Below are 20,302 nucleotides of genomic sequence, written 5' to 3'. Positions count from 1 at the left end.
TGAAGTCCCTCGAGCACAAAGCTCCAATACTGGGGGATGGCTACACAAATGGGATTCCACGTTAGTATGCAAGCTGCACAGATGTGACGGCAGTAATAAAATACCCCAATTCGGAGTGAGACTTACAATACTATAATTTGATGTGTTGTGTTGTGAATATGTGAAAATGCACGACCAGTAATTGACGTTTTTCTTTGTTGCTCTGGCCAAAAATCGTCGTAAGCCAGACCAAAATTGTTCGCTAATTCCATCCCAATTCGTCATGATGTATTCCCGCGACACCATCCCTTCTTCCACAGCGACGCCAACGATCTGTTAAACGTTCCCAGCTTGGATTGGGATTGGGGTTGGAGCAAGCCACGTCGAACATCTCGATAGGTATTATCTATCGCACGTAGTGGCGACATCTAGATGCTTTAGTCGCACGCTTATTCGCACGCTCGCTCGCGGTAGATACCTACTGAAAACCATTTGTTTTTCTTCTTTTTGTTGTTGTTCCAAGTTGCTCCAATTGGGCAGGTAGTGATATGATTCATGCCAAGGGCAACGTCGTCGTCGTCGTGCGCCGGTGATAAAGTTGGAGGTAAAGCAAGATCCGAGATCAGGTTGGATCAGATAATACAAGATTGATAGATGCGACGGTTATACTAGATCGATTGGGATTGATGGTGGCTCGTCAACTCGTACAGTTGCGTCCATTCACGTCCTCGCAACAGTTGTCTCCTTTGTTAGTTCGCTCATGACCCTCGCCATCGTGATACGCTGGTTGGGGTTCGGCGCCAGCATTTGCAGGATCAAGAACTCGACACGGTCGCGCGGATTGAGCCGATTCTTGGCCTCGTAGATCTCACCGAGCCACTGTTGCATCTGGGCGACGGCAGACGTGGCCCTGTTGCTCGTGTGGTGGCCATGGTTCGGCTTTCGGTTCAGATCCGCAATCATCCAATACAACTGCTTCGGATGGCCCTGGCGGCCCCTTGCATCCGGGAACGGGATCTTGCGCAAAACGTACAGCATGGTGACACCGAGGGCCCAAACGTCAGAGGCTGGGCCGCGTAGTTTCTGCCCGATAAATTCGGGTGGAACATAATAAGGTGTGCCGCCGTTGGTGGTCATGTCGGTAGTCCAAGTCGATAAACCGAAATCACAGAGAACGGCGCCGCGGTCGCGCGAGTATAGGATGTTGGCTGGTTTGATATCGTTGTGGATCTTACGCTTCTGGTGAACGTAGTGCAGGGCGCCAGCAATGTCGCGTAAGATACGCACGGCATCACTGCGACTCCCTTCAAACAGGTCAGTGGAGGCGTCACGCCATACACCTCGTGCCGCTAGATCCTTGCCATCGATATGCTCCATATAGAGCGACAGGTATCGGGCATCGCCGCCATGTAGGCGGACGATAGACTGGTGTTGAAGATCCTCTTGGCTCCGGTATTCGCGTAGCCAGATATCCGCTTGTTGGATCACATTGCGATGCGTGTCCTGCGGTCGGGTGTTTGGGCTGTTGGCCCTGCGTGTTTTGAGCACTTTTACAGTGATAACTCCATCTGGCACTTCAGAGTGTTCCGCTGTGAACACCGACGATGCATTTGTCGTCGCGATCTGCTCGCGCTTCGTTAGTTGATACTGATCCAGTTCACCCTCTCCTGGTATGGCGGCTGTCTCGTCCTTCTGAAGCTCCAAAAGCGCATGCCCATTAGGGATGGCCACTTCTTTTGTCCTGGCAGCGTTGGGAAATGGGAACACTAGTTGCTCATCCTTCGGTCCCATGAAGATGATGACGCCATCTTTTTCTTGGCCATCCTCTTTGCGAGCCCTTTTCTCGGCAACGGGACTATCTGGTTCGCCATCGTCGGCGTCGGGCAAGAAGGACCGCTTCCCAAATGAGTTCACGATATCTACACTTGAAGTTATCGTGGAATCGAAGCTGCTGCGAGGAACTAGCCGCGCCGCGGGGCGCTTCTCTAGTATCCTGAAATCAAGAACAGGGATACATTGGATACTGATTCGCCATGTACCTGGAGATAGTTCTTTGGTAGTTTCTGGTATAATTTCTTGACTGAAATTTGCGCCGGCGGCGGGATCTAATTGGGAAAGCCTAGCTAGTACAATGGGTACGTCTGATCTATTCCATAAGATCAAGCAATCACTAGTTGGGTCGTAGTACAGCTCGCACCATATTGGCGGCCTATTTTCGTCTTCGGATTGTGGTATTCTGATGGAGAAGTTGATATCCTTGGAGGTCTGAGTTACGGCTAGGACCTTGAATACGGGTTGCAGAGGGTCGGCCACCTCGGCGCGTAGAGCTAGCCATTGGACATTATTGTTTCCAGGACTCACTGAGCGGTTCCGTGTCAGTGGCCTCACGAGGATACGAATGCCTTGCTTATGGTGGGCTTCCTCGACGACAAGATCGTCCAATGGCACAGTATCTTGGTATGCGTCATCAACCTCGTCGACTTGGATCCCTTCGTGGAGGCGCCGATGGAGCTCTTCGGGAGTGAACGGCTCAGTTTTCTCCTCGGAGGGGAAAACATCGGCCATTGCGAGAATTTGAAAATGTATAGAAGTTATAGGAGATAATATGAAAGTGCAAATCTTAAGCTAAATACAACAAATAGACGACTGTTCAATGGACTACAATTGGAGATGATGCAAATGAATAAAAGACGTAGAAATGAAAATATCTAAGAGAAATGCAAGCAACTCAACATTAAACGCTTCAGGGAATCTCTCTAGCGCACTCAGGGCGAAATAGATTCTTCGGTATTGGGAATTGTTGATGAAGGAACTGTGTCAGGTGAAGCGTTCTTAGGACCCGTTTCACTCATAGAACTGCCTCAGGTAAGCCTTTGGAAAGACTGTCGTAATGTCATTTCTAGGAAAGCTTTCGAAAAAGGTGAGATGCTGTGCGGCTGATCCCGCCCTCTTCCACTGGGGACAGATCGGCTGCCTACCTAGGGGTCAGTCGCCTACCTGGTCTCTCTAGGTAGCTACTAGACCTGCTTGGGAAGCATGCCCAGTTATTTATATCCTTGTGTATTACCAAACTGGTCCGCATGGCAGTATGGCAAGGTCGCCCGCCCCAGAATAAGGCAACATGAACCTCTCCAGCGAGAAGGTTCGTATTTATACAAGTAACTCCGCTCACGGAATAAGCGGCGAGGTACATTCATATGTAAATAACAACCTTTTGGTACATCTGTCACGAGGTTCTAGGGCTGAATGCTTGACATCGCCCCCGCGGTTGCAACACCGTATGAGCGACAGTGAAGAGGGTGTTGAAGACGGTTGCGGCCCGCTGCGTGGACAGTCTCAAGTGACTTGATTATGACATTGTCTCATAATTCGGTCAAGAACTGAGGGGTGCAGAATGTGCAGATTGCTCATATGAATCTGTCAAGTGATTCGACAGTTTTAAATTGTTTAGGCAACGAAGCGACGAGAATGGTAACCGGCGATTATCGGCAGTGGCTCCAACGAGTGGCTAGGTATGCTGAGCCACCAAATCCCCAAATCCCAAATCCCAACCGCCGACCAACGGAAGGGAGCCATTCACATGGCAGTCATTTTGAAGCGATAGTACATAGTACATGGTGCTATGCACGTACCAACTCAAGTTGCCCTAACTTCGACGTTCAAAGTTTGATTAACTTGGCCATACTAGGTATAGTGTAGTAATGTAGCAGTGCTTCTGATCCCGCGTCATCATCTTCCGAGCGAAATAACTACCCAGGGTAGGTTCTCTGTTGTGCCATGTGGTCGAAATGTGTTGAATACAAGATTGAAATGTTGGAAGGAATTCAGTCCATTCATCGGTTGATAATAGTATATATAGCTAAAGGAACGGTGATCTTCAAGTGTATTATATTGTATTGGATTGCCGATGAGTAATAAATGCAATAAAGTCGCGATATCATCCTGCTAGGTTCAAAAGTTCGTACAAGTTGAACAGTTGGGTGATGCAAAGTGAGCCAAGCCGCTACTGTAGACTCCTTGCCTGATCGCACTTAAATGGGAAAAGTGCGAGGAGAACGTGAGAGAAGACGAGTTGGGGGCAAAGTGTGCCAAAGTTGGAAAAATCGTGGATTGGCTGAAAAGGAATCTGGAGTGGTCCGTGTGCGAAATGGTGTGTAAAAAGGTGTGGGTCGCATGAGGATGCATGAGGTAAGATCATCCACTAAATCCTTTGTCGTGATATATCATTGGACAAAGTAAAACATCAAGGCTTTTCATTGGCTTACGTCTGCGACAATGTGGTTAATGTTGCTCCGGGCGCAGTGTCCTTGTGGCCCCCGAACAACCAATAGGCAATTAAATTGACATTTCGTAGGGCCCTCAGGCAGACAGGGCATCCTTCCCTCGCAAGATATGGTATCCGTCCAGTTCCCACTTCCTCTTTTACACCGTCGCCTGGCTGCAACTATCACAACACAAAGGGAACAAACAATAGGCACGCCCACCCTAGGTGAATCACCTTAACATTGAACAACATAACAAAAAGTTGCCAACACCTTTCAAAAATCACTAACATAGTGTATTAAAACCCTCTCGATAAGTCAACGAAGACGACCATAGAATTATTATCAAAATGTTTCCCACAAGCCGCGTTTAAATCCATGACTTCTGTCACCACCTCCAGCCCACCTATGTATCGAATCTCAATTGAATTTGAGCGAGATTGTACCAATACCAAAACCAATATTTTTCCTTTTCTATCCCATCAGTATACCCTTATTTCATTACCAACTACGATACCCAAACCCATTTAGACATTCGCCTACGAATCGTTACGCCTTTTTGAGCCTAGTTCCGACTCGCGACTTAGGTGACCTGCTTCTTGATATAGGAAAAGGGTTATCCCAAAGTTGTTCACGATAACAATAATCCACATTCCGCCCGTTGGAGAATGGACGATTCTGGTTGGTCATGGCCCGCTTGGAAGTTTGGTATGAAGAGAGATGAACTCTTCACCAAGCTACATGATCAATATAACACAGTAGCCTTCTCTATTCAAGACCCGGAGGCCTTTCACCACGACGTCTACGAAATATCTAATAACGCAAGCACCGTCGATGAGCTGCATCGCCAACTAGCTGATCGCAAGCAGCTCCGGCTCAACGAGTTAAATCAGAGTCTAGAATCTGCTTCTCTCGAGATCATTGCCAACCCGAATCTTATCGGGACCCAGCAATGGCAGCATGCTGTTCAGCTCTTTCGAACCAAGTCCTTGGATTCTCTCGTTAGGTACTTCGCATCGTATCTCCCCGACGATCATCCTTGGCACAAATCTACCGAAGATCCCACATCAATTCCATTCTTCGACGATTCTGAGGATGGTGTTTCTTTCATGACAGATGAGCCTCTCTCTATCAACACCAGCATTTCCTCTATCCCGGCAAGCCATCTCCCCCCTTCGCCTCGATCCCTCACCATGTGCTCAGACGATTCTGCCGCATCGACACCGGCAAGAACACTATCCTTTTCGGAGCACGAGTCAGATGTGATGGTATTGTCGACTACCTTATCCCGCGGTTTTGATGATGAGGACATGTCACAACCAGAGGATCCTGACACACCAACTACGTCTATTTCTGACATGTCAGAGATCCGATCTCTAGAAGATGTGGAAGAGGTGGAGAACGAGGAGGACGAGGAAGAACGGCAGGAAGAAGAAAAATATCAAGATGAGGACGGACAAACGCCCTTAGGGTCTGTTGTGCAAGAGAATGAGACCATCGTATCAGACACACCTACTCCTCGAGGCGATGAGTTTTCCTCAGATCCGGAACTGTATAGTGACATAACAAAGATGGTCTCATCAAGATATACCTCACCCCATAAGGGTATTCGTGCTAAAAGCCCTGGGTTATCGAGATCACGGCGGAGGAGTCCAGAAATTGGTCGAGTGCAAAAGCCCTCACCAGATCCAACACGGATTAGACCAAAGGGTCGGAGACGGCAACTAGGCGGTTGACGATGTCATGGGATTGTATATATATCACCCCAAACCTGTAAATACCCGTAATGAGCTAAGTTATCTTCATCGTTGTGTCTTCCCTTGTATGATTTCTGTTGAAGATTACTTTTGGGGTTTACGATGATCGTCAAACTTGTATAAATGCTAACCCAGTTGATGAACGTGCGAAGAGCCAGCAATTGGTGAGCTTTATTTTCCCGTAACAAAACCGTACCCCTCATACCGATTTATTTAATACCATGTTAACAACTGCTAAGACGACTCATATCAAGGGGACTAAAAGAATACTCCGATATTGTGAGTGAGGTTCTGCTAACTTGCAGCGTGTTTGGCACACAAGGTATCTAGCAGTACACTTGGGCTATACATGCGCTAAGATTTCAGTGGTTTAGGCCTTATCCTATCCCTGGGCCGGGATTTATGAAGTGTTCAACCTGAAATGCCTACTAGGTAGCCAGTGAACTTGATGGCAAAATGCGTTGTGAGGTCATCAACTTCATATGATGAGATCACGAATCATGAACTGTAAGTGTCACGTATACCTAATCATTAACATGAATGAGTTCTAGGCAAGAAATTTCGCCAACTTCCATATCTATTTTTCGGCTTAACATTTTCTATTTTCCTTTTCACTGTTGTACCATCAATCTCCAATTGTACCCATATTATGTTTGTTTATGAGCAGCTCCTCAAACGAGACACTTGAGTGCAGCACAAACCCTCCCTTTCACAACAACCGTTTTAGCATTATACGCGTTCAAGATACCCATCAAGTCTAAGAGGATGCCGGAAACTCTACGAGAGAAGGCCACCAAGACCCTTCAAGATCCGGACGCGAATCCGAGTCAGCTTGGTGATCCCACCAGCCTAAAGGCAGAGCAGAGCAACCACATGCCTACCGAAGACGAAAGAGGGGCCACTCAAACTTCACAGTCAGCATCACCCAGCTCGTCATCAAGTGGGAAAAGCAAGAGCCATGAAAGTTTAAGAGAGAGAGCAGTTAAGAAACTTTACGGACCTGAGGCCAACCCAAGTATGCTAGGCGATCCAACGAGCCTAAAGGCCGAGACAAGCGATACTATGCCAACAGATGACGAGGCTGGAGCTCATGGTAAGGATTCAAAGCTGTGAGTGAAAGGGAGTGTATGTATGGCAAGGGTTGTTAATACTTGTATATACTACTAGTAGTACTACCTAGTACCTACATGTAAGTTATAATACCATGTACTACCATCGCGCGGTTACCTACATATGTAAACTCGTAATATCCATTACTACATATACTAGACTACATGAACCATAGCTTCAAGTAACAATGACAAATCCTGCCTCAATACAATGTATACCTGCTTTAGATGCAAAATAGCTGCTTAGATAATTTGATATCGACGATTATTAATGATCAGTAAGTAACTTGGTCACGCAATTAAGGCTAACATATAGCTAGATGTTGCTGAATCCTATTCACGAAATAACCAGGTAGAACCCTGGGAAACCCCAAACGAACCCAGTGGCTTTGTAATCGTGTGCGACACACAGCAAAGTACTTAAGTTCAGTGCTATAGTGGAAGCTTCAACCCCTCCATCAAAGAAGCACCTCCAACACCGAGGAAGCCAGAACTCTTCAATCATTACCTATTTAATGCAACGGATATTAGCCAACAGCTCGGTCTTAGCTCGTCAAATCTCAAAAGCCCATCGGTACGAATCATTAGTCCGGTGTATCTGCTATCGACATCTTAGCAACATGGCTCAACCTGTAAGTACTCCTCAAACTGAAGCTAATCCCAGCGATGTACCGCATACTTGAATCTAACACCAAACAAACATGGAAGACCAAAATTGACTACCAGAAAGATGGCCACTTTACGAGACCGGCCAGCACGTTCCGTGATTTTATTTCTAAAGAACCTAACTCCCAATTCCCAGCTGAGAAAGGTCGATATGCTCTATACATATCCCCGGGTTGTCCATGGGTACATATATCGCAAACATTGAAGTGAATTCCTAAGTTCCTGGCTAGAAGCAGCTAACATGAAAACAGGCGCACCGCACTATGATCGTGCGCGCTCTAAAGCGCCTCGAAGACGTCATTGACCTGTACATTCTAAGTGCATCTGACAATGGGTGGGTATTCGACGGCCAGAACGGCTCGCTGCCGGAGGACCCCGTATACGGGGTCACGTACCTGCGAGAGCTGTACCTCAAGGTGAACCCGGACTTCGACGGGCGCATCACCGTGCCGGTGCTCTGGGACAAGAAGACCGGCACCATCGTCAACAATGAGTCCAGCGAGATCATCCGCATGTTGTACGCCGAGTTCGACGCCTTCGTGCCCGAGCAACACCGCGAGGCCACCAAGGAGAAGCTGGGCGGCGGCCTGTACCCCGCGCCCCTCCGCAAGGAGATCGACGAGCTCAACGACTGGGTCTACAACACCGTCAACAACGGCGTCTACAAGTGCGGGTTCGCCGGGAAACAGGAGTCCTACGACGAGAACGTGTACCCCCTATTCGCGTCGCTGGACCGCCTCGAGGCCATCCTCGCCGGCCACGGGAAGCCGTTCCTCTTCGGCGACCACCTGACCGAGGCCGACGTCCGCCTGTACACCACCATCGCCCGCTTCGACGTCGCCTACCACACCGTCTTCCAGTGCAACCTCAAGAGCATCCGCCACGACTACCCGCGCCTGCACCTGTGGTTCCGAAGGCTGTACTGGGACGAACACAGTGAGCCGACGGGCGGCGCGTTTTATAGGACTACGGCGCCGTGGATCAAGATCTATAAGCAGGGGTATGCGCAGGCGAGGGTTAAGGTCACGAAGAGCCAGGTGCCGGTCATTGTTCCGGCGGGTCCCGCGGTGCTGGTTGAGCCGTTGGCCGATGACGAGAGGTTGTAGATTTCGTGTTGCTTGCTGTTTATTGTGACGAGAAAGGGGGCGAGAGGGAAAATCAGCTTGCACTACTCACATCAGAGAGTAAATGAAGATTATTCAGTTTTATTCAACCGGCGTTATTTTATGTCAAATATTTAACTAGCAGTATCAAAACACATCGTACCTAGGTATTCAACCTACCTCGCTACCCATTTATTTCCTTACTCCAAGCCCTCCCCCTCTCCCTCTCCTTCTCAAGCGACCAGCTCAGAGTCCGGCAAAACCAACTCCACCAGCCCAACCTGGCTCCTGCAATCCCATATCATGTTCAAGCGCAGCGCAGAGCGCTCCGCGATATCGCAAAAATCCGCCAGCTTGCGCTCGATGCCGTTGATGATCGACGTCATCGCCAGGTCGCGCTGGTGCGAGTACCGCGTGTAGACGCCCCAGTTGGCGGGCAGAGGCGCCGGGGCGGCTTTCAGCTCTGGGCACCCGAGGGTTGTGTTCATTACTTGGTCGCTGGCGATTCTGTTAGCTTCCCAGGTACACAAGGAATAAATTCGTATGTATGCATGACTCAACGGCACGCCATGTCATGTCATGGAAGGCTTGGTGGGAGAGGGATGATGTGGAAGAAGTGTTCCCTGCGTGGGAAACATTCATCCGCACCCTTCAACTAGAAGCCAAGATGCGAAAGATTCTATTCCCGTACATGTAAGTTGCCTCCATCCTTTCTAGGTCACTTTTTGGTAGTATATATCTGCTCCCTGCCTAGACATCAATCTTCAAGTTCCCACTAGCTCAGATTGCTAACCACACCAATCACCATCTGCAGCATGTTGACCAACTCGGACCACAACCAACAAGTCATTTCATCCTACGGAGAAAAGAGCGTGTCCCGCCTTCACCAGATCCAGGAGACGTACGACCCGAACCTGGTGTTCCAGCGCCTTGTGACCGGCGGCCAAAAGATCCCGCTTATTTGATTTATTTATTTCTTCTTCCTCTATCTGCCTACGCTAGATTCCCGATAGACAATGTCGCGCATGAGAGGAGCACACATTTTTAATTCATGAGATGAGCAACGTTTATATCATGAGAAGAACGCGTTTTTAATGCCACATCAAGAATAGAGAATGGGGAAAAGTCATGATTTGATGGATGGAGATGAGATATTTGTTAATGAGGTACTTCACTTTCTAAGCATGCGTGTACTGTACTATGCCCATTATGAACGACCCCCTATCTTCAATACATATACATGGCCTACAACCCACCCCTATACTCTTACATTTCTCTCACCCGTGCTCAATAAGCTTCCACTCCTGCGAGGAAGCTACCCTTGAACTTTGCCAACACTTCAATAAGGAGTACCTTATTTTGGCCTGTGAGCGTTGATGTCGCCCGAGTTCACGGAGTTCGTCAGGCAGCGAACCTTGCGCTCGCCTTCAGCTCTACCCGCACCCTTGCCGCAGTAGAAGTCGTCGTTGGGGTACGGCATGCAGGTGCCTACCTGCTTGTCATTCTTGTCGAACAGGCCCCAGCCGCGGTTTGCGTAGATGGCTAGATATCGCACAGGTAAGTTAGTATTGCACCCAAGAAGCATCGGCATTACCCGAAAAAAGGTTGGGGGGGAGAGGGGGGCTTACTCCAGTGATGCTCGTCAGTGTTGAAGTTAAACTCCATCTCCTCGATGCCAGAAGGGTCACCCGAGGCGTTGCATGCGCCGTTCTTTCCTTTGCAGCGGACGCCGTACTTGCCTCCGCTGACATCGCTTTTCTTCCTCCATATCCAGTCGTGGACATCGCCGCAGTCGGGGGCGGTGTCATAGACCTGGTAGCCCCAGGTGTTGCCGCTGATGCCGTCGCCGCCGACCCCTTGGCTGTAGATATCGAAGTTGGCGTAGGTTACATGGAGTAGGGCTGTCAGGGCAAGGGTGGTTGCTGGGATGAGCTTCATTGTGATGGGTTGGTCAATTGACTGATTGAAGATAGCTAACTTTGAGCTTTCAGGCTTGATGATCTGATATGATGACTTGTGATAGAGAAATAACAATGAAGAGACCCAGGGACCTTTATATACTCCTCAGGACTTACATACGAAGATGTTCTTCTGCTGAATTCAGCAAGTCTTCCGTGTGACCATGAGACCTTGCGCCTTCATTGATTTGAACATCAGATGTCATCGTCACTTGAAGCTATTAACAGTCTCTTATGCCAAGCAAGCCCTAAGGAATCTTCATTACGTTATGGGAAGTTCCAGTTGACGGGTTGCGGCTAACGGAAGGCTAGACATCCCAACTGATATCTCACCTTCATTAAGTAAAATCATGGGTGCCTAAGTCATTGTCGTCATTTGTGGTGAATGAGCGTTCATATCCCGAGGAAATATTCAAACATCAGATATTTAAAGTATTTAAAGACTCAATGTTGGAATCCTGCCATTAGGCAGCTTTCTTGGCGGCTCGGTAGACCAAACTCTTTGTCATCATATCGCATCAAGCTTTCCAACTAGTAACTATTTTGTTTATGGACTACTAGATAGGTAAGTAGGTAGTTGATAACTAATTTGGAAACAAACATACGGCTTAACTAAAATGAATCAATGGATGAGTTAAGAGTGTCACACATATAGCTGCGTGAAGGTTATATGATTGATTATACGAAGTTGAGGATGTTATTATATACTTTCATCATGAGAAATCTTCGTTGATATTCTTCCCAGCTGGTAGGTAAACCTACTACTTGTTATAATATTTGGGTTCATTGTGTAAATAGGTAATTATGGTCTTTTTTTGGTTGTTGAAATGTGTTTAGGGGTTGGTAAGGGTTGTAAGAATTACAAAAAGGGGCGCGGGGATGTTGGTTGGTACCTAGGTACATCGTAGCCCCTATTGGATATAGCAGACTGATAACTAAGGAACGCCACACTGATGAGGATTAAATGCCTTTGTTGGTACATAGCTATAAGCTGATAACCAACGAGTTCTTTCAACCTTTCCAACACCAATTTCTGGGGCTCATACACTTACACCAGGTATGCAGTTATTATGCACTATGTATACCTACCATTATATGCCTTGGCAAATACAATGAGGTATTTCGGGCTTTGCATTGTGATATCGGACTTCGGCTAGGCTGCTTTACATAAACGCCGAATGCAGATGAGTCCAACGAGGATACTCTCCTCTCTTACTCCGGCCCCTTGGCCTTGAACTCGACTTTCCTACGTGGTATCGCACACTTGCGAACACTTGTCTCTTATCATAGTGGTTCTCGCATGTGACTCTTGGTATAGGCACAGATACTGACAAGCAAACGAAAGTGAAGATGAACAATTGGCTTTTTCAAACCTTGAAAGGTAGACTCTGCGCATAAAATTAGGGGGAGCCTTGTTCAATCTCCTTTTCGTTCGCAACTCATTTGGCCTCATAAGTACTCTATCTTACTTATGTATAAGCGAACTATACACCAACAAGCAAGCAAGCAATCTTACCATTCTCTTGCGACTAACAACCACCCTTCTCAAAGCCTTGCCAATATCAACTTTCCTTTCCAACTTTTCTCCCCCCTCCCCCCTTTCCCTCTTCCATCCCTTCATCTCCAACCCAACTCTAAACAACATGGCCACCAATAAGGTCTGGTTCATCACCGGCTGCACATCCGGCTTCGGCCGCTCGATAGCTCTCGCCGCGCTGAAAGACGGCGACGTCGTCATCGCCACCGCGCGCGACCCCCCGCGGCGAGGTCGCGCATCTGGGGATTAGGGTTACCTGCGTCGAGCCCGGCTATGTCCGCACTAATTTCTTGGTTGATGGCCACAAGGGCCGCGCGGCCAAGGCCATCGAGGACATCAAGAACGGCGGCGTCACGCCCACCGAGAATGCGCTGGGCGCATTTATTCTTAAGCAGCCCGGTGACCCCGATAAAACGGGCAAGCTGCTGGTGGAGGCATTGGCGGGGTGTGGGCGGTGGCGGGACCCGGGTCTGGAGTTGCCGCCGAAGCTGCTACTCGGGAAGGACGCGTATGGAATTGTGGGTGGGAATATTGATGGACACAGGAAGAGCTGGGAGGAGTGAAAGGCTTTGGCTACGGACTTGGACTGTGATGATTAAGGGGGCTACATGGCATAGTTCTGCCAGCTCCATCATTTGAGATGTACCGCGCTCCGAGGCAGGGAGCGATGTATTATGCAAGTAAAGAATAAAAGATAAATTCCACAACGTGTTTTGCCCTTTATGTCGCAGGCAGCCCATATATGTGGTCCTTGCAGCAGAATGTGTGATTCCAAATGTGTTAGTGAAGGATCTAACTAATCGGGTACTCGTCCGATTTCCTAGCCGACATACATAACAGAGCTTATACATAATCCCAGAAGCAGCCAGGAGACTCGTCACAAGTTTGTGTTACAGGTAACAAGGAATGCGCTCTACACATGCGTGTCTAGATACCTATTGCTAAAGGGGTTAGTGTCACGGGGTGGGACCTAACAGATGCAGAACAACACCCTTGCGGCGCGGCGATCTCTAATATCTCCCCGGGGACCAGGCATGGGAGCTACAAGGTACATACCCATGTAAGCTGTTTTTGCTCTATCTAGCATCCCATGTAGTCCCCGGGTAGACCCTTGACAGTGAATGCTAGTTACTTGCGTCCATTATCGATACACTGAAGCGCTCCGCGTATTGAATAACGTTATCCTGTGAAGCACGTAGGTCATCCCCAGTCTCTGACTCTGCCTTTGTCTCAGAAGTTGGGGTTTGGGTGGATTAAAGTAAGTGCCTGGGTTAGAAGAATCTCCCCCGAACAGATATCATTGGATAAGTTGACCTGTTCGATTCTAGATGATTACTTCGTGCCAGCAGAGCAATATTTGGGGAGGATGAATGGATCCCGGACTAAACGGTACCCAGAGACCATCTTCTCGCAATCGTTCCGTTTACCCATCCACATGTTATTACCTACTCCGTGGTGAAAATGGAGGTCGGCGATGCTTAGGTGCCCACCCCAGATAGACATGCTGGTCCCTATGATGTTGGTGCCCGTGCAGTAAACCTGAAAGGGGCTAGATGATATCAGAGACATGTATGAAGACGGCGACGACAGCGAATCAAAGATTGAATAATCCGAAAGACCTGTACACCATGCTCCGTACCTTATCTGGGTAGTCATGGATGCCTGGCCAGAAACAAGAATTGTCAATCCCTAATCAGCCTACATGTTCCTCCCCTTCCCATCCAAAGGCAGTCGCCGGCATCAACTATTTGGCCCTGCTATGCATACGGCGAAGATTAACTGTCGCGCTGTATATAACCACAAAAGATGTCCTAGCACCCATAGAACGCCGATGTCCTCTACTGTGAGTGCGCAGGTGAATAAGGAACTTCTGGGTACCAACAGTGCATCCGGGGTAGTCAACTTTGAAAACTAATGCGGAAGTAATCCACACTGACGCTGCAATGGATACGCTAGATTGCATATTGCCAATTGCCATTGTTCTGTGCAGTCTATCGGCAGCGCAGCCTCTTCGTGGTCGATCTCAAGTTGGTGCTGTATGGTCCGCCGGTACGACGACGCCTACGAGAGTCTAGGTGCTCAGGGACATGGGTGTCTGGGTACCAATGCCTCGTTTCTACGGTAGTTATACCTGGATTACTAGGTTAGGTATTCATGGTGGAGGCACAGTTTTTCGTGGGGAGAGGGTAGATCTTAATATTCCTATAATGGTTCATACAGCCGGAAGAGATCTTTATACATGTTCAGCTAGGCGGGTCGAAGGAAGGATTCCCGTTGAGAAATTACTATCGCTACCGTCGTGGGTCAGGTACGTTTGCAGTGGAACAAGAGGGACAGTTGATAGCCGAGCCGTACTTGCCGAGACGTTGCGAATAAAGTGATTCTTTCACTCTGCAATGAGCACAGCTCTATGTATGTGTACTATGTATTGGGTACGTGGAATGCACCCCTCTCCTTCTGTGTAGGTACCTAGTAGGTATCTACATAGCTCTTCAAGTAAAAGCTTCGCCTTTACCTTCCCTTGCTAAGCGCATAGCAGCCCTCATTTCATGCCAGACGAAAATAAGGTAGACAGGGATGAGTAAAGCAGTAGGTGGTCTTGTGAAGGAGGGGTGGCTAATGGGGTTAAGTGTCCCAGATGTCATAACATCAAAGTACCTACTCGCCTTAGGGGCATATGCAAGTGGCATGGCTCGTTATCTAATTTCCGATGCATTCTCGGCCCGAGAACGTTCTTCCATGCTCCCAACAGCATCCTTCGTGTACCACGAATCATCGTATGCTCGGAACGTCGCGTACAACGCGACCCCGGTAGCAGCCGTCGCCGCCGATAGAACGGCGTACACAATAACGAGCCACGGGTCTTTGGAAACCGGGCCAAGAGCAATGCCTAGCACGGCTCCCAGAGCGGCAGTCAGTTGCTCGAGGGCCTTCACCACAGCTTTCATGTTAGTGGGGGCCTCCGTGTACGCGAATTCGTTCAGTGCGACGAAGCCGAAGATCTGGCTGGTGGCACAGAGGAAGTGGAACGGGATCTGGATCCAGGCACTGATCTCGTTGGGGCGGTATTGTGTCGCGTCATCGAACGTTGCAACAATGCCGGCGTCGCAGGCTAGCGGCGCCGTGTAGCACGGACCGCGGCTGTATATGACTTTCTGGACGCCGGCCGTATAGGCTGTTCCCACCGCCAAGAACAGGAAGGCAGCCGACATTCTCGCGATCGGTCCCATGGATATGCCGCGACGGGAGAGGAGCGGGAAGATGACGTTTTGGATCAGGGGGTTGAGGATGATGTAGAAGATCGGGTCCATGGACTGCAGCGTATCGTTGGAGACTCCCGTTATCTGCATCTGGTTCGCCTGCGATATGATGTTGGTGGTCGTTTGGTTGAAGCAGAGGTAGAATACGACGAAGAAGAGGACGACTCGGCCGGCTCGGAGGACGCGGCGTATCTCCTGCACAAAGACGGATGTCCATGGAAACGATCCGTCGTTATGCAGCAGCACCTGGTGCGACGGGTCGGCTGCGGTGAGACGGAAGCCAGATCTGGTTGCAAGGACCAGGACTCTGGCTGCGTGGGGCAATACGTTGCCGTCGGGGGGTCGTTTGGCTAGAGCTCATGTTAGTAATACTGATAGTGCATAAGGGACCAGGTACATACTCAGTCGGCCATTCAATAGCAGGAATGGTACCATGGATACAATCAAGCCACACAAGGGTAGCAGGTAAGCAGCCCAGAAACCAACGCTCTTTTCCAAAGTTGTTGTAGCAAGTGTAATCAAGGACGCGATATTGATCGTCCTATTGGGTTAATAATACGATGTCAGGGATACACATGTGCGGGGTATCAGCTCACCAAAAGAAGAGAGTGAATACATGTTGAATTGTGAGGTTAGCGTCAGTAACAACCTCTTCTCCCCTGTGATTGCGAATAACCTGTGGGGGCTTCTCAGGAATCTGGTCGCCTTGATGGAGGTAAGTCAAGTGTCACTATCCCGAACCGTGAGTTAACGCTTACATATAAAGGGGAATACAACGGCCGTGGTACCTCCCTGCCCGAGACCCATAAAGATCATGGCGACGATAAAACCAGCCAGAGCTGTCTCTTTATCCGAAACTGCAAACGGTAAAGATGTGACGAATAACACGACTTGTCCCACTAAGAAGATGCTGTCATAGATTAATCCAGGTAGGCAGGAGTAGCGCGAGGGGGAGAAACGCACATCAAACTGAGAAGTAACGTTTTATATCGCCCAAGCCAAGAATCAGAGATGATAGCGAAAGGCAGTGGCGATAGATAACCAAGAAATAGGAACGCGTTATTGATGATGGTTGCCGTAGATTGACCAAGGCCGAGCGCACCAGGAGATAGGGGATGGCCTGGCGGGTTCTGGAGATAGTTTTCTATCAGTAGTTAGATGTTGAATACTTAGGATGCATCAGAACTGAACCCACGCCATGGGACCGTCGTCCCGTAGTAGGCAAGACGCTGCGCAGCTCCCGTGAAGGCTACAAGCCATACGACCTTGGGAATCGCATCAGCTACATGGCGTAGTCTTGCCAGGTCATCATCCGATGCTTCTCGGGGACAGGAGGAACTGATATCGTATCCTACGATACTGGCAGTCTCTGCGATCTTCTCGTTTTGCGCAGGAGCTGGAGGTATGGAGGGGTAGTCCCGCGACTGGCTTATTTCTGTTGACATCGTCACACCCGCTCGTATAGAGTATTGGTGTTAAGTATGAGGTTCTTCCTAACTTGTAGGGAGAGAAGTACAATATTGAACTTGTCAACATACAGGACACTTGAACCCCTCTCCCCCTTATTGTAGGTAAGTAAGCTGTACATATGTAATGTTACATGCCTAGTACGGTCCAACATGTAATGTTACATGCCTAGTACGGTCCAACATTTATGCGTATAGCCTGTTAGGTGACCTACCTACCTAACTGGGTATGTAGGTACTTTAACGCTATCAATACCGAAAAGGCGGACGAAAGTTGGTCCGATTTGCAAGGTTATAGGCATCGATAGCACTGTAAGTATAGAGGCCACCAGCTGTATCTCACTATATTTATGGTGAGTTTCAGCGTATCGTTGCGCTGAAATTAGCGCCCGATTGGCGCTAACAAAACGTCTCCGGCTTTAGAGTGATAACACGCCTGGGTTACTTCCAGGTTACCCAGGTAACTAGGTCCCTATCAATCCAATATTTACACCTGTAGTCTAAGAGCTCACGTGATACCGGAGAAGGTAACCCCTTTCGGGCGCTATTCCCACAGAGAAGCTTAAGAGATGTATTGCTATTAATACTAGGTAGGTACCTACCCTTTAGTGCATACTAGGACCTAGGTACCTAGTTCGACGTGGCCGAGGATCGATCCAGTAGTTCATTAACCTAACGGTTAGCTACATCTGGAAAATAGGGCCTAAACTGGGGACCTTCATACTACTATCATGGCTGATTATCTCTCTCTCGACGCTCTTCATTGAATGAGGGAGGTATTTCTAACTTCACTTTACAGCTAAGCGACGATGTTATATCTAAGAGCTAGTTCAGTGTATCCCGGTTACATTGCTCCACCACCATCGACACCTTTCCCACTACCACATCGCCCCTAGGGGCTGCGCTAGAGAAGTACTCTGCGTTGCTTGGTGCAATGCCTGTAGGGAGCGAATAGCTATCCTCCGATTGTGGAGGTGTGATGTCGTGAACCTTGGGCTCAGATCTGTTATAAGACTCCAACATTTCCGTCCAGCTCGGCTCTGTTAGGAATTGATTGTGGCTCGTTTGTATTGGTGGGGCGGGGTCGGAAAGGGGGGATATTGGGGACATGGTGATTCCGTAAGATTCTAAGTCTGGGTCGTCAAGAATGAATGGGTCGCCGACTGTTATTGGGTCTTGATGATGAAGGGATTCGAAGTCCATCGTTGTGTGGGAAATCGATTGGGAGGAGCCAGGCCTGGTCTTGTCTATCATCTCCATCCACGACTCAGTGATGCCTTGATCGCTCATGGTTTCTATCACTGTTGAATCCGGTTCACCCAAGTCGAACGGCATAGAGTCGTTTTCCTCCATTTCTTCGTCTGGTGGCGATATCCTCACTGTGATATTTCCGAAGTCTGTTGTCCCAGCGTCCACATTCTCAGGCTGGCTCCGTGGTGTACTCAGTCTCCTTGAAAGGACTGTATACCTTTGTTATATTATTATCAGAACTGATTCTTTTATTGCTCTCCACTGGCATGTCTACCTGTTCTTAAGGTCATTTCTTGACCGCGATGGATAGCTCCTTTCTTGGATGGCTTTCCATTCTCGGCCATATTTCTGAACCGACATTAAGAGAATATCATCCTACTTTATGGTGTTAACGCAAGCATATTTTGAACTGAATTCCTATGAACGTACCTCGGCAGGAGTCCATTCTGCGTGGTCTAGTTTGGGATCGAGATGAGAGAATCGTATCCTCTTCCTCAGTCCATCGCTTTAGTACACGTTTCTCAACAGCGTTCATCTCAATGGTGTTCATCTCAGTGGTGTTCATCCCAGTAGTTCGTCTTAGTTATTGTGGCGGCAGATATGAGTGGAGAAGTCGAAGCTTGCAATTCCTGAAGGATCCGATTAGAATCTGACTAGACGGTTCTATTTACATAAACATAAAGAGCGTGCGGAATGTGAGGTTGAGTACCTATCGAGGTGCCTATGTAGATAGTAGATATCAACTAGGTAGGTGCTTAGGTATGTAGGCACCTACGTATGTACACCTACCTAGGTAAGTTATGTCATGAAGCGGAGCCTTGAAAACGGAGACTGGCATCGCTGTTTCGCGGGGTCTGAAACATTCCAATAGAGACTACGAGGGTTACGGGGAATACACATATTCATGTAGGCATCTTTGTTCTAGCCAAGCCCCCATGTAGTTTTCTCTTTTTTAGGTAGCCTCTGGGTAAATGGTGAAGACCCTTGACAATAATGTTGGCATTGCTGACGCTAAAAAGGCCCCAAAATCTAGGTATCCAACAAGTTCACAGTTTGGTTACACTAATGTAAGGTACTGTTGACCCGTTGATAGAACAGAGTAAGACAAAGCCAAACTTGCATTTTGTATGGTACCGATTCTCGACACCTGGTAAGCATATACTTGGCATCCGACCGTGCGGCTCGTGATCCAGTTTATGATTGTTACTGTTACACAATACCTATGATACACAGGTATTCTATATACTTGCACGAACATACAATTGCTCGAGGTTAGGTAATTTTAGTGTATTGGTGATTGCCTTAGTTAGGTCTTCGATTAGCGGTGAAAACAGAATAAGTCCTCTTTTTGAAGGCATAGTCAGATACTCCTTGGCAAACGCTGTGTAGCGGAGAGAGTTGAGGCTGTGTGACTCTTGTAAGAAATTATCTGTTGTGTTCATGTTACACACCTATCAATGCCCGTGCCGGTGCGAGATTCAGTTGACACCTGCGCCAGCCTCCACTACGGGCCAAATCAAATAATATGGCAGGTGGTGAAGGAAAAGCAAGCCACGTGGCGGACCTACCTGACAGTTGACAATGATGGGGACAAGGATTCTAACGAAGATACCTTGATAGTGTTGGAAAATATTCCGCACCCGGTGTCGATGCTCTGTAGGATTCAAAGATAAAGTGACAGCCAAGGCAATCAAGGCAAAAGTGACTAGGTACTTGGGCGTTCGGAGATAAACTGTGTAACATTAAACTTATTGCGTACCTTAGCACAATCGCTGAAAAGCTTGAAGTTCAAAGTTCCGAGAATCTAACGGAGATAGGCTTAACCCTTAGGTGTGCTACTTGTCTAAAAATTTGAGCCTCAAAGGGCTGAAAAACAACTACCACACAGTATAAGTCAGCAGTGGATACTAAGAGATGCACTGTCACTAGTGCTTGTAAATGGCTTGGCAGCCTT

The 20,302-nt window shown here is 48.3% G+C and overlaps 9 protein-coding genes across 9 annotated transcripts; 5 read left to right on the top strand and 4 right to left on the bottom strand.

Moving 5' to 3' along the window:
- Nucleotides 1-492: 492 nt before the first annotated feature.
- On the bottom strand, nucleotides 493-2,749 carry GGS25DRAFT_452849 (kinase-like protein). Its single transcript, XM_049258854.1, has one exon. It carries the CDS (start codon nucleotides 2,542-2,544, stop codon nucleotides 700-702), a length of 1,845 nt encoding a protein of 614 aa, XP_049113132.1. The 5' UTR covers nucleotides 2,545-2,749; the 3' UTR covers nucleotides 493-699.
- A 1,947-nt stretch (nucleotides 2,750-4,696) lies between these two features.
- Nucleotides 4,697-6,437, top strand: GGS25DRAFT_452725 (uncharacterized protein). Its single transcript, XM_049258852.1, has 3 exons — nucleotides 4,697-6,162; nucleotides 6,253-6,320; nucleotides 6,365-6,437. The coding sequence occupies exon 1, from the start codon at nucleotides 4,910-4,912 to the stop codon at nucleotides 5,975-5,977; it is 1,068 nt and encodes a 355-aa protein (XP_049113131.1). The 5' UTR covers nucleotides 4,697-4,909; the 3' UTR covers nucleotides 5,978-6,162; nucleotides 6,253-6,320; nucleotides 6,365-6,437.
- On the top strand, nucleotides 6,366-7,218 carry GGS25DRAFT_452736 (uncharacterized protein). Its single transcript, XM_049258853.1, has one exon. It carries the CDS (start codon nucleotides 6,764-6,766, stop codon nucleotides 7,109-7,111), a length of 348 nt encoding a protein of 115 aa, XP_049113130.1. The 5' UTR covers nucleotides 6,366-6,763; the 3' UTR covers nucleotides 7,112-7,218.
- A 509-nt stretch (nucleotides 7,219-7,727) lies between these two features.
- GGS25DRAFT_525508 (glutathione S-transferase) lies at nucleotides 7,728-8,879 on the top strand (the record flags this gene model as incomplete). The annotated part of the gene is made up of 3 exons (XM_049264808.1): nucleotides 7,728-7,739; nucleotides 7,816-7,956; nucleotides 8,025-8,879. 3 exons carry the CDS (start codon nucleotides 7,728-7,730, stop codon nucleotides 8,877-8,879), a joined length of 1,008 nt encoding a protein of 335 aa, XP_049113129.1.
- Nucleotides 8,880-9,151: 272 nt separating this feature from the next.
- GGS25DRAFT_452636 (uncharacterized protein) lies at nucleotides 9,152-9,959 on the top strand. Its single transcript, XM_049258851.1, has 2 exons — nucleotides 9,152-9,569; nucleotides 9,691-9,959. Exons 1-2 carry the CDS (start codon nucleotides 9,424-9,426, stop codon nucleotides 9,839-9,841), a joined length of 297 nt encoding a protein of 98 aa, XP_049113128.1. The 5' UTR covers nucleotides 9,152-9,423; the 3' UTR covers nucleotides 9,842-9,959.
- Nucleotides 9,960-10,230: 271 nt separating this feature from the next.
- On the bottom strand, nucleotides 10,231-10,814 carry GGS25DRAFT_525505 (uncharacterized protein; the record flags this gene model as incomplete). The annotated part of the gene is made up of 2 exons (XM_049264807.1): nucleotides 10,231-10,418; nucleotides 10,505-10,814. The coding sequence occupies 2 exons, from the start codon at nucleotides 10,812-10,814 to the stop codon at nucleotides 10,231-10,233; spliced, it is 498 nt and encodes a 165-aa protein (XP_049113127.1).
- A 1,663-nt stretch (nucleotides 10,815-12,477) lies between these two features.
- Nucleotides 12,478-12,934, top strand: GGS25DRAFT_525504 (uncharacterized protein; the record flags this gene model as incomplete). The annotated part of the gene is made up of 2 exons (XM_049264806.1): nucleotides 12,478-12,492; nucleotides 12,557-12,934. The coding sequence occupies 2 exons, from the start codon at nucleotides 12,478-12,480 to the stop codon at nucleotides 12,932-12,934; spliced, it is 393 nt and encodes a 130-aa protein (XP_049113126.1).
- Nucleotides 12,935-15,067: 2,133 nt separating this feature from the next.
- GGS25DRAFT_525503 (oligopeptide transporter) lies at nucleotides 15,068-17,076 on the bottom strand (the record flags this gene model as incomplete). Its single annotated transcript, XM_049264805.1, has 6 exons — nucleotides 15,068-15,981; nucleotides 16,033-16,172; nucleotides 16,228-16,336; nucleotides 16,390-16,541; nucleotides 16,595-16,775; nucleotides 16,827-17,076. 6 exons carry the CDS (start codon nucleotides 17,074-17,076, stop codon nucleotides 15,068-15,070), a joined length of 1,746 nt encoding a protein of 581 aa, XP_049113125.1.
- A 478-nt stretch (nucleotides 17,077-17,554) lies between these two features.
- On the bottom strand, nucleotides 17,555-19,458 carry GGS25DRAFT_507410 (uncharacterized protein). The gene is made up of 5 exons (XM_049262385.1): nucleotides 19,058-19,458; nucleotides 18,778-18,977; nucleotides 18,623-18,726; nucleotides 17,897-18,565; nucleotides 17,555-17,687 (listed from the first exon to the last, which is right to left on the bottom strand). Exons 3-4 carry the CDS (start codon nucleotides 18,706-18,708, stop codon nucleotides 17,923-17,925), a joined length of 729 nt encoding a protein of 242 aa, XP_049113124.1. The 5' UTR covers nucleotides 18,709-18,726; nucleotides 18,778-18,977; nucleotides 19,058-19,458; the 3' UTR covers nucleotides 17,555-17,687; nucleotides 17,897-17,922.
- Between the last annotated feature and the right edge of the window lie 844 nt (nucleotides 19,459-20,302).

Source organism: Hypoxylon fragiforme, assembly GCF_022984875.1.
Source record: "Hypoxylon fragiforme strain CBS 206.31 chromosome Unknown GGS25scaffold_9, whole genome shotgun sequence".
Classification (NCBI taxonomy): Eukaryota; Fungi; Ascomycota; class Sordariomycetes; order Xylariales; family Hypoxylaceae; genus Hypoxylon; species Hypoxylon fragiforme.
The sequence above is the reverse complement of the archived record's forward strand: the minus strand, read 5'-3'. Positions and strand labels throughout refer to the sequence as shown.

Coding starts and splice junctions, on each gene's coding strand:
- GGS25DRAFT_452849 (XM_049258854.1), bottom strand. CDS start 2,544: ATGGCCGATGTTTTCCCCTCCGAGGAGAAAACTGAGCCGTTCACTCCC.
- GGS25DRAFT_452725 (XM_049258852.1), top strand. CDS start 4,910: ATGGACGATTCTGGTTGGTCATGGCCCGCTTGGAAGTTTGGTATGAAG.
- GGS25DRAFT_507410 (XM_049262385.1), bottom strand. CDS start 18,708: ATGTCGGTTCAGAAATATGGCCGAGAATGGAAAGCCATCCAAGAAAGG. Junction 18,566..18,622: donor AGAAATGACCTTAAGAACAG/GTAGACATGCCA, acceptor AATATAACAAAG/GTATACAGTCCTTTCAAGGA.
- GGS25DRAFT_452736 (XM_049258853.1), top strand. CDS start 6,764: ATGCCGGAAACTCTACGAGAGAAGGCCACCAAGACCCTTCAAGATCCG.
- GGS25DRAFT_452636 (XM_049258851.1), top strand. CDS start 9,424: ATGCATGACTCAACGGCACGCCATGTCATGTCATGGAAGGCTTGGTGG. Junction 9,570..9,690: donor AAGATTCTATTCCCGTACAT/GTAAGTTGCCTC, acceptor CACCATCTGCAG/CATGTTGACCAACTCGGACC.